The sequence below is a fragment of the Natrix helvetica genome (assembly GCF_964273705.1).
Source record: "Natrix helvetica genome assembly, chromosome: 5".
Taxonomy (NCBI): Eukaryota; Metazoa; Chordata; class Lepidosauria; order Squamata; family Natricidae; genus Natrix; species Natrix helvetica.
Genome location: NC_138551.1, coordinates 58,378,649 through 58,391,386, shown reverse-complemented (window position 1 = coordinate 58,391,386; position 12,738 = coordinate 58,378,649). Strand labels below are relative to the sequence as shown.

General features: G+C 36.3%; 1 protein-coding gene across 6 annotated transcripts in view; it reads right to left on the bottom strand.

Annotated features, from left to right (window-relative positions):
• The window catches only part of TDRD1 (tudor domain containing 1), a 59,373-nt gene that overhangs the window by 36,995 nt on the left and 9,640 nt on the right, over positions 1-12,738 (bottom strand). For 5 of the 6 annotated variants that reach the window (XM_081955654.1, XM_081955656.1, XM_081955657.1 and 2 more), the window contains exons 7-10: positions 4,859-4,910; positions 3,462-3,563; positions 2,391-2,564; positions 1,503-1,646 (exon numbers count right to left, since the gene is read on the bottom strand). In XM_081955654.1, the coding sequence (XP_081811780.1) occupies positions 1,503-1,646; positions 2,391-2,564; positions 3,462-3,563; positions 4,859-4,910 (472 nt within the window). The remainder of the gene's footprint in view (positions 1-1,502; positions 1,647-2,390; positions 2,565-3,461; positions 3,564-4,858; positions 4,911-12,738) is intronic. The other variant, XM_081955659.1, reaches the window with a different exon arrangement.

The following is a 12,738-nucleotide window of genomic DNA, read 5'->3' as shown; positions in this document are numbered from 1 at the left end:
CCCTCAAGTCTGCATTTTTAAAATTTTAGGGGTTAGTTTTTAGGTTGATTTTTAACTTTTATTATCCTGTACAGCTGTTAGGTTTAATTCGATTTTAAGGGTATTTAAGGGTATTTATTTTTTTTATCTGGTTTTTAATGAGATGCCTGTACACCGCCCCGAGTCCCTTCGGGGAGAGGGGGCGGTCTATAAATCTTGAAAATAAATAAATAAATAAATAATAAAAATGACACTCTCAGTTGCATACAAGGAAAACCAGTACAAAATGTTTTATAGATGGCACCTGGCACCAACAAGGTTAGCTAAAATATCAACAAATACCTCCCCAAAATGTTGGAAATGTGAATCGATACACGGAACGTATTACCATTTATGGTGGGCCTGTGAGGAGGCTAAAAAGTTTTGGAAAAAGATCAAAAATTGGCTGGAGGCAATAACGGGAGTTAAAATAGAATGGAAACCGGAAATCTTTTTATTAGGAATAATGTCTGCGAAATACAAAAAAGAAATCCAGTATTTAATACTACATATAACAATGGTGGAAAGTATTGCCTTTGCCCAGAAATGGAAAAACAAACTAACTCCAAGTGAAGATGAAATAATAAGAAAGGTTATGGACTGTGCTGAAATGGACAAACTAACTAAAGAAATTCAAGGAAAAGAAGAATCAGAATTCTACCAGATATGGGATAAATGGTATAGGTAGATGGAGGAAAGAAACAAGAATCAATGAAGGAATGTAACAAAACTCAAAAATAATAGTTATGGGTAAAATAAAAAGTTAAGAATGGTGAAACCCAAATAAAACACAATTGTATGGGGAAAAAATAATAAAAATAAAAATAAAAACTTAGTTAATTTTTGGTGATTAATAAGTAGAACGTTCTAGATGCTTATAGAATGTTTTTGTTTTTAAAATGTTTATTCGTTAACAGATAACCCATCATGACAATAATAATGAAATAATAACTCTAACTGATAAAAACAATTTGGATATAAACTATAATATGGGACCTGGGGAAAAGATTTACTAATTTTATTAATATTTTTTTTGTTTAGATTTTGTTATAAAGATGTAATCTCTCCTGGGTACTTATAAATTCTAGTAATAAATTTTTGTCTAGATTTATTATAATATAAATATAAATGATTCTAGACAAAAGCACGCTTAAACAAATATAGTTAAATGAGAATGATGGTATATTGAGGTTATAAAGATTTTGGATTTAAAATGTACAATTCAATATGAATGAAATATAAAAAATGATTGTAGTAACGCACGAAATTTATTTGTAACCAATCAACATGCTTTCTGGAAGACGTAATGAAGAATGTTTTTGTGTGTGTGTTTTGTTTAATTAAAACAATAAAAAATAATAGTAATAAAAAATAAAAATAAAAAAACCAGGTTATATTGTCTTGAAAACAAAATTTGGATATTAACATATTCTCAGACATGGTACATTTTCCTTAGTTTCTTAGATATTTAAATTTATACTTACGCAGGGTGGGATCTGTGAAATATCTTTATGCAATTCTTTAATTTTGTGTAGTAGTATATTTTCTCTTTTTCCATAGTCAATATACAGTACTTCAGTGCTCTTTGTAAGGATATCTATCTCTTTTATGAGTACCCTGCACCAAGTCTGAATGTGAACAAATTACTTAGCTGCAGAATTTTTTTTCACTATGATCTTACTAGTTGTCTTCAATTCAAACACTACTTCACAGTATAATTTTGTATATTTAAATCATTTAGTTAATGGAAGCAAATCAAATAATCTGTTCTTCCTAACATACAGACCCATACGTTCAATAGGCCATATAGGATTATATTAACTTCAATATTACTTATACACTTAAATAATGTGAAATATTTCAGGCGACACCTATTTTAAACAACAGAAACAAGATTAGAATTATCTCTCTTAATTTTATCAGTATCAATTTTTATTTTACTGTAAAAAAGGAACCAGAACTTTGTGCTGCAATTTTCTATGGCATTTCTTGCTTTGGCTAAATTAAAAGTTACTAACCATTAAACACAATTATGCTTAGTCAAAAAATAAATATGAATCTATTGACCTGATATAAAAAGAAATGCTATATTGCTAGTAATCTATACTTCAGGATAGCACCTACAATTGTTCAGTCAAAAAGATACTTTTTGAACGCCCTGTGTATACACCACATTTAGTATCTACTTAAATAATTTCTCTTCCTGCCTTCCATCTTGCAAAATTCCAGGAAAATACATACTTAAATTAAAGAGATGCCAACGTGGCCCTACCTCTTCTGAAACTTGCTGTACCCCCAAGTGGAAGCCCTGACATCTACAATAGTTTGCAAAACACTAAATGGTCAGTATGTCTATTCTAAAGTTAATTTACCTGATCCAGAGAATATTTTGCAACACCAACTTCTCCTTTGACAGGAGTATATTCTTGATTAATTCCCTTGTAATTTTTCAGTTTCACTGTTAGTTTTCTAATATTACTTTGAACTTCAGGAGAATTGACTTGTATGTAGAATTCACTAGGATTATTAAAATCAGTTATTGTACCCTAGAAAAGAAACTATTATTGAAAGCTTGTCTTAACATTAGATTTACTCAATCAAGTACATATTTATCACAACTGAATACATGAACAAAGTTACTCAAAGCATAAAAATTTAAATAATTCTTATCAAGAATGAAATTAAAATTTTACAGAATCATTATCCAGCCAGGTGTGGTGCTGTCCCTTTGGTATAGGAGACTGCCCTGCCCTTGCCTCCACTTCAGTTCCTCTCACCAGTCTATCTTCCCCATCTCCATTCTTTGGGCAGCCTGCTCTGCCATTTTCTCCCTGCTGCCGCCACATGACTTTCACTGTTACCTTCCATTCTCTGCTGACCTGGGATCCAAGCATTGGGTGAGGGTGTGGCTCAGAGTACAGCAGAGCTTTGTTGGCCAAAGAGGAACTTGCCAGGCCTGGCCAGAGAAGAGGCAGTTGGATGCAGTCAGCGCAGGAAACGTGATAGCGGTCCCAGGCAAAGGCAGCCAGGACTATGCAAAGCCTTGCAATCTTGGACCAGCAGCAGAAGGCAGAATACAACAAAGGTCACTGGAGGAAGGGAGGGCAGGCAGCAGTGACAGATTTAGGGTGTTCCAAAAGGTAGAAATAGGGAGGCCTGGGAGGGGTGGGGGGGAGAAGTGATAGATAGGCAGGCGGGAGAAGTTGAAGTGTGCACTGAAATGTAGGCTGATCGGCAAGCATTTGAATGTTAATCAAGTGCAAGGACGTTGCAACTTCCATAACTTTAAGGACGGCTGTAACTACCATTTGTTTAGCACTATCACTGAATATTAACAGTAAAAATTTGTTAAGTTAGAACTACTTGTATTAATTTAGCTAGATCTTTGTAGCTACGAGGACCTTACTATACAAAATACATTGAAATGTAAAATCAGAACTTACTTTGATTGTCATATTTTTCTTAAGTCCTAAATTATTCAGATCAGATAGCATTATTTTCTTCCCTTGTGCTACATTTTTAGTATTTGCTGGTAATATATTTTCCTGTTAGAAGCAAAGGTTTACATTTGATGAATAATCATCCCATTTTCTATTTAAAAGAACTCAAAAGATTGACTCATCTAAGGAACATAAACCATTGATGAATTTATAAGAGGAATTATAATTTTGAGTATAAGCTAACATTTACTAAGTAAATAATTCTTATTTCTTTCTTCTGGGCTTATGTCCCTTAGATCAGCATTGTTGTAACTTTGAATAGTCATTGAATGAATGGTATATGTTAAGGACTACATGTACTGGCAAAAAAGATATTGAAATAGAAAAGGTAAAGGTTTTCCTCTCAGTCACGTCTGAATCTAGGGCACGGTGCTCATATCAGTTTCTTGGCGCAAGGAGCCAGACAATTTTCATGGTCATGTGGCCAGCATGACTATATTACAAAGGCGCACAGAATGTTGGTACCTCCCCACCGAAGTGGTACCTATTAATCTACTCGCACTTGCATGCTTTCAAATTGGTAGGTGGGTAGGAGATGAGCCAAGTAATGAGAGTTTATCACATTGAATGAAGCTCATGTCTTAAACCCGGGTTCAGCTCTCCATCCGACAAGTTCTGGAACTGGAACTGCTGAGCCATCTGGCTCCACTAAAATAGTAGGTGAAAGTGAAATAAACCAATCAGCAGTGCTACTTACTGTTGCAAAAAAGGCAAATGTATTTTTTATACTACATTAAGAGAAATGTACTTTCTAAATCAGGAAATTATCAATTTTCCTTTATTCTATTTTGGTCATATCGCAACCTGAATATGTATTCAGTTCTGATGGTTGCATTTTAAAATTTCTGAAAAAGTGGAACTGGTTCACTGAGGAGCAACAAGTGTTATCAAACTCTAGAAACTACATCCTGTGAAGAAAGACTGAAGCACCTTGGCCTGTTCAGCCTTAAGAAGATAGAATGGGAAAATTATAGCTCTTTCCAGTGCCTTAAATGGTATTACTCTGAAGGTTTGGCTTTCTCATGGAATAATTTAAGTTCTAGGAAGAAAAAATCCACTTGAAAAAATGATCTAACGGTAAGAAGAGCAATTTTTCAGTAAAGTGGTATGTTTCTCTTTACTGATTGTCCTGAAATAGATGTCTGAAAACTATTTATCAAGGATATTATGATTCTTGGTTGTGCCAGGGCATGGTAGACTAGACGGCTTGAATCAGCCCTTCTTAAATGCATAATTTTAAACGAGAAAAGTGTTACAAAGAGAAAGGATTAATTTGCAGGCATCATCAGAATAGTGTAATGAAGTTTCTCAACCACAGAAGAAAATTCCTCTCACCATACCTTTTTATTGCTTTCATCCAATGATTTTCTACGATATTCAGCTTTATTTGTACTAAAAAGAATAATTTCAGTCATTAGCACAATGTTCAGTTCAATTGCAAGTTTATTTCACTTAAATTTTATTACGTTGTGGCAGTATAACTTCTAGCTGATCTAGCTGATAATACTGCTGTTTATATGCTGCTTTAGCATCTAAATCTGGACTTGCTTAAACCAGAATTCAGCAATATGTCCAAAACAGAATCTCTAAGAATAATATTAATCATTTAATTTAAGCAGGGGCAGGAGTGAAGGCCAACATGACTGGAAATGGGAACCCCAAAGCTCTCCTAAACACATACATTTTTTGACTGGAACAGCAAGGAACAAAAAAGAACTGCCATATATGGTGGTCCCAGAACAACTGAACCAAGGAGTTTAAATATTAATCAAAGAGTGTGCAAAATATTTCAAATTCAAAAGGTTCAATCTGACAGTCTGACAAGAGTTCTTACTGGAATATTTCTGGTAAATTTTTAAAAAAGTATTCTTAACTTGGAATAGACTGTTTCAAGTTGGAAAAAGCAGCTTTGAGCTAAATACATCTCAGAGTCTAAAGATTTTGCACAGAAATACATAAAATGCTTCTTTTTTATTCTCACTAGCCTGCAAGGTGGATAGATTCCACTTGAAAAAAGATTGTTTCAAACATGCATGGTACTTCACTGTTCCAATCTTGAATAAATATATTTCAGAGAAAGTACAACTATACAGGTTGTACTTCTCAATCTAAAAAACTCTTTTCGTGGGAGTAATCCAGCTGAAAAAATAGTACAGCTAAAGAACTATAGAAAATTGGGTCAGCTAGTTCTTATAAACAGCTACAAAACAATCACTCAATTATTATTTTTATTAAGCAAAATGCGATGAACATGTCATGAATTCCTAGAACACTTCTAAATAAACGCCGGGGGGGGGGGGGATCCTAAAGGAAAAAAGCATATTGGAATTAAAGATAGCAACGGTCAAACAGTTATAGAAAAACCAAAGCTATAAGAGAATTTGAATGTTTCTTTCAACCATTATATTCTTAAATTATTATTTTAAATTATTTTAATTTATAGTTATTAAATAATAGTTTTTTTAATCATTATTTTTAATTATTTTAAAAATTGATCATTTAAAATAAAGATTTAAGCCACCCAGAACCACTGTTGCTGTTTCAGAAATATTTTGAAATCTTTAAAATTATTAAAAATGGCAAATCTCCTGGTTCTGATGCATAGAACAATTTAATAATACATTTAAATATTTCTGAATTTTTACTTTTATACAATACTTGCATTGGAGACCCATTACCAGAGTCCTGGAAACTAGCTGTAATCTTTAAACTAGGTAAACATTTTCAGGAATAAAGACTTAGACGATCATTTCACTTCTTAATATAGCTTTTCAAACCTACAAGAAATTATTAGCTAACAACCTAAAATGACTGTAATAAATTGTAATAATAAAATTACTCACATAGATCAATTTTGATTTTATTCCAAAAACACATATATTCTCCCTGTTAGTAAACAATTATTACACAAACTGGCAAAATGAATATGCTCCTAGATATATTTAAAGTTCCCAATTCTCTGAAATTATTATTTAAATAAGCAGTTAGTCCTGTACTTATTTGAGCCCAAAATTTCTGTTCCTAAGGAACACAATTGTTACGTGAATTTGGCCCATTTATGACCTTTCTTGTCTTTTAATTGAATCACTGCAGTTGTTAAGTTAGTAACCCAGTTCTTAAATGAATCTGGCTTCCCCATCAACTTTTCTTGTCAGAAGGTAACAAAAGGAGATCACATGGCAATGCAAGCATTATAAATATGAACCAATAGCCAAGCATCCAAATTTTAATCATGTGACCATGGGACTGCTACAACTGTCGTTAAGCATGAAAAATAGTCATAATTCACTCTTTTTCTGTCCTGTTAATTTCAAACAGTCACTAAAGGGTTAAGTTGAGAAGTATCTATGTTACAAAAATATAAATTTAAGGCTTAGTAATATGATTGGTCACATTTATCTCTATATTACTAAAACTCTCATTGTTATGGGTGAAGCAGTTACCATAGGGGGAAATTTTTTAATTTTTTAAAATTAAATGTTTTTAATTTTTTCTTTAACAAATGTATAAAATGAATATGTGAACAGTGTGGTACCTGGGTGCCATACATTCTAATACAAGTAAAAGTTATAAGTTTTAAACTTATGAAGTTAATCATAATTGTTACATTCAATCAACTTGTTTGTCTAATAATACACCTTTATATTAGATTACAATCTATCATTCAATTATTCCATGTTTTATCGTTACTTTTATTTTATTATATAAAAATGCATACACCAATATTCCTCCTATTTCTATCACTTATTCTAGCTTTAGTCCTGTTACCCTTTATTAGAAGCTTTTTCTTTCTTTCCAGTGAAACAAGTCAGAAGAACAACAAAAAGGAAAAATAATCTATCCATTGTCTCTTGCCTGCTTCAGAATTGCTATGCTTTTTTTAACTTGCCTCCCAAATTCCTCTCTGTCAAAATCTGTTTTTTGGCTATTCAACCAAAGTATTTCTCCCACCTCTACCCTCTTCCACTGACTAGTTCCCAAATTTTCTGCCCAGGTTCCAGTCTCCCTTTCAAACATATCTTCCAACTCTCTTAATACATTTCCCCTTGGTTTAATTCATCAATCACTGTTATTTCCATTGGTCTTCTTTTTTTCGTTTCTTCTGCTGACTCCTCACTTTCCTGGCCGTCTTGTTCTTTACTCATCATCCCCTGTATGGTATTTTCCATTTTTTCCATTATCTCCTTAAATCCTTTTTCCATGGTCTTTTGAGTAACATTATCTCCTTCAAAATTCCACCTATTTCTGCCTTATAAGATATCTTGTTTTATTTTTTTTTAAATCAAATTTTGTCCAATAGTCCAAGAACTATTTATCCAGTTCGTAAGTTCTCCTTCAAGACAACTTAAGAACTGGATAAATAGTTCTTGGACTATTGGACAAAATTTGATTAAAAAAAAACTAGTCCCACTTCTTTGTATTCCGTGGATAAACAGTCAGTTCCATTTAAATAAACGCAAAATTTATACAAAGTCTCTTTGCATCCCCTTTACAAGTTCAATCTTCTAACGTATCATTCAGGGATCCTTATCTGGATTTCCAGTACTCATAGGTTGGTTAAAAATAATCCCATCGATATTTTCACAATTCTTCATGCAGGTCTTCCAAGGCTGTAATTTTCCCTTTTGTCAGCAGGTGGTAGTTGCAGCTTAAGTTTCAGTATTGCCACTAATCAAGCATACTTTTGGTTAAAAAACCAATCATGAAAGCAGAATAAGTTTTGTAAGTAAACGATTCCAGCATTTTAAAATACCTCTCCAGTTAGGGTTTAAGTGCCCAATTTTCTGTATTTTTCAAAATTTATTATTTTTCTCTCCCACGCCCTTCACTTCCCACCTGGAGTTTCTCAGAATGCTTGGACACCGCTTTTACAGATAGTTCTGAGCAAATGGATCTAAATTGTTCCTCGGGGTTAAATTTTAACAAAAAACCAGATCCAGCCACTGTTCACCTGCTTCGCTCCAGCACCAGTCTTAGATGGTCACCAGTTGTCCCAGCTTTGTGGCAGCCATCTTTAGCTGCTGCTTCTTTTTGTCATGGCTGACAGGAAAAGTGAACCCTGGGATTACAGGAGAATTGTGACTCTCCTCAATCTCACAGGGTGCCACTCTTTGCTTCATCACTCTTCCAGGATAGCTTTGGCCCCTCACGGAACCTACGAACAGGAAGAATTCAGCATAGGGACGGAGCCATGTTTTCCTGTCTAAAAGGTGTCGCGACAATTTTTGAAACAAGGTATCTCAACTGGGATAGCTTATCTAACATTTCGAAGTCATGAATCCTGAGGGAATGAAATTTGAGGAAGTTGGGGCTGCTTCAGTGCTACAGGCTGCTGAGCTTCATTTTCAACATTCTGTGGTATTTTCCCAGCCACTTTCACAATCTCTTGTTCTCTCTCCCACCCACAGGAGCAACCGCTTACTTACCTGCTAGGAAGGAAAGGGAAATTTCTGATGTCTCCTTCCAGATTCCAGCCTGGAAACAGAACAGGGAAGCCAGCAGAAAGTTGGAAGTCATTCTGCTCCCACTGCTATTTTGCACACTTTTGGTCATTCTGTTTCTGTTTAGATATGGAAATATCTCTGAAATGATTCAACCAGGGCACAGGTTGTATAGTGGACAACCAAAGCTCACATAAAACTAAACAGTGATTACTCTTATTCTTTGAAAAATTCTATAGTAATTGATTGAACTGTTTTTGTCATCTTTATTATTCGATGTAGCTACTGTAGTTCTGACAACAGAACCAATGAACAGATTATGTCATACAATTAGGTAATAAGAGCTAATCTGAAATTTATGAGGTGGTTCTGACTCTTTTGAACACCTCCCATTCAGGTAACCATATTAAAAGAACTTAAAAGACATTTGAAGGGAAAATTCAAAAGGAAGTTCAAATTCAAAATCAATTTAGGGATTCCAATTATATATAAATGTTCACAATATTTAGGGATCAATATTACCAAAATATTAATGTTTATCAATAATCCTATGCCTACAATGAAGATATTAAACAAGAAAATGAAAAGTTGGGCAATATTTCATAATGGATTGCAACTGCTAAAATGAAAATATTTCAGTTCAATTGATTTATCATACGATAGCTTTATTGATTAACCTACAGGCCATATCAATGCACAAGGTTCAAACACATATCGCTAATAAAATCTTATACAAGCAATTTAAAATTAGAGTAAGGTAAATACAATAGTTATAGGATAAGATATATATATATATATATACAATATAATTTAATACACAAATATATAAAATAGAATTTACAAGATCACTGCTTAGAGACAGTTTCTCTGCAGGCTGCGTGGAGGCAAACAAACACTTGTAACAATTCTCCCAGTCCTCAGCAGTTTGGTATGTCAAATGCAAATCTCCGTTCCTTCAGAACACCCTACTACAGAATGCCAAAATATTACCGAGTTATGACTTCTAGCAGCCAACCTGAGTTCTGACCAGATTGAAATGGCAAAACTTTTTTTCTTTAATGTTATAATTTTTTTATATTCCCTTCTTATGTGCAACATCTCAGTTTGTATATGAGCAATAGGATTCCTCTGGGCGAGCCTCATGGCTGCCTTCAATTTCTTTTTCAGTTGCTGGCATTCAGAATTAAACCAACGGGATCTACTCACTTAGGCTCTCTTTGTAGCAGGTTTAGTTGTTAGGTGTTTCTTCAGAATATTACAGAGATTAGAGAATTGTTTATTTCAATACTTATCAGTGAAAATTCTAAAACAGGTTTTAATATATTGGCACACGCACGTAAGAAAGTACTTACAGATTTGGACAATCATTATGATCTGACTCATATGAAAAAAAGGAAGGGAAATTAAATAAAGAAGACACAAAGCAATAAAAGATAACAAATTACCATGGTTTTCTTATATTGACTTAAATAATTGGGTATCACAGAAATTATTTCATTAGTTAGTCCTTACACCACTTTTGAGAATTTTAACTTTCTAGATTCTAGAACTGTGATGCTGAACCTATGGCACTGTTTCCACAGGTGGCACATGGAACCATTTGTTAGGGCACATGAGGCGTTGTCCTGTCAGTTCGAGCACATGCGTGTGCTGGCCAGCTGACTTCGGTCCATTTTATGGCAGTTTTTCATCCTCCGGAGGCTTCAAGGAGTGTGAAAAACCAGCCCCAAGGGAAAACTGGAAGTTCAAAAACACACTTCCGGTTTGCTCATAGGGCCGTTTTTCGCCCTCTGGAGCTTTCAAGAGGCTTCCCTGAAGGCTCCAGAAGCCGAAAAACGGCCTACGGCCAAACTGGAAGTCTGTTCGTGAACTTCCGGTTTGGCTGTAGGGCCAGCTTTCGTGCTCCAGAGGCTTCTGGTAAGGCTCTGGAGCTTGGGGAAGGTGAAAAAAGTAAGGCAAAAGCGCAGGGGGGTGGACGGGTTTCGCACTGGTCACCCGCGCATGTGTACGGGGAGGGGAGCCGCCCATGTGCTGGGGTCATGCACATAGCAATATAGGTGTGGGCACGCCGGCGCACACACCGCTTTTGGCACGTGATCTAAAAAAGGTTAGCCATCACTGTTCTAGAACAACGAAAAGGATGGATTTCAAAAATAGGTTACAATTATACCTCATATAATAGTGATTGTACTTGATTTATTAGATTGACACATATATTATTCTTCCAAACTCTGGAGAGGTTGTCAACAAAAAGCTGTCTTTAATTTATGGTTGTTCTGTAACAAAGCTACATATATAGTACTTGACATATGACACTCATTTAATAATGATTCAAAGTTACAACACTCTTGAAAAAGTGACTTTCAACACATACTCAAAGTTATGACCATTACACCATTTGGATGCTTGGCAACTAAGTTCACATTTATGATAGTTGCAGCATTTTATGGTTGTGTGATTCTGCTTTGTAATCTTCCCAGCTGGCTTCTGACAACCATGTGATTTGCTTAATGACCACAGTGATTTGCTTAACAACTACAGTAAAAATGTTCATAAAATCAGGTCCACTCATGTGATGACTTCCTTAATCACCATCATTTAGTGTCCAAAATATCAGTTACAATTATGGTACTAAGCCAAGGACTACCTGTTCCCTTCAATACAACATATTATTGGAGGCAATATGCTGACTTTGCAAACTGCTTAGAGAGAACGTTGGTCTTACCTGAACGTTTTTTTCTGTCGAGTGGAGGGAGGGGTCACTGAAGGGTTAACACAGCCTGATTGGTCCATTTGACTGAGAGAAAACTTCTTAGCCTTCGGCTTCTCCCGTTGGCTCCCAGTTTCCGCGATGTCACGGTCTGCGTCTGCATGATGTAAAAACAAGGAAAAGCCCCCCAGGGCCACCCGATCCTACCCCTCCCGGACCCTGTCTAGCTAACTAGGGCGGGAAAGTGACCCCTCCCTCCACTCGACAGAAAAAAACGTTCAGGTAAGACCAACGTTCTTTTTCCAGTAGAGTGGAGGGAGGGGTCACTGAAGGGACATACCCACGCTACGTCCCAGGGAGGGAAGACTGGGTCCCAGGGGGAGGATCAGCTGCCACCCTCTGGAGAACCCTCCGCCCAAATGACGCCTCAGCCGAGGCGTAAGCATCCAGGCGATAGTGTCTTATGAAGGGAGTAGAAGAGGCCCAGGTAGCCGCTCGGCATATGTCCTCGAAGGGCGCCCTTGTGGCCCAGGCCGCAGAGGAGGCTGCACTACGGGTGGAGTGAGCTGTTATCCCCGAGGGAGGAGGCTTCCCCGAGGCTCCGTAAGCCTCAACTATGGCCAACCTGATCCACCTCCCAATAGTTGAAGACGAAACCTTTTTGCCTAGCGAACCCGGATGAAACGAGACAAATAACGCCTCGGTCCTACGAATGCCCTCCGTCCATTTCAGATAAATACGGAGGGCCCGGCGCACATCCAACCGATGCCACGCCTTTTCTCTCTCCCTTGTTGGATTGGGACAAAAATTTGGTAGGACAATCTCCTGGGCCCTATGAAAAAGAGAGTTGGCCTTCGGGATGAACGAAGGATCCAAACGCAGGACCACCCTGTCCTGGTGGATCATGCAAAGGTCGCTGCGAACGGAAAGGGCCCCCAACTCCGAAATACGTCTGGCCGATGTAATGGCCACTAAGAACACTACCTTAAGCGAGAGGAGACGCATGTGCACCGTCCTAAGCGGCTCAAATGGGGAGCCCGTCAGTGCCTTCAGGACGAGGGTAAGATCC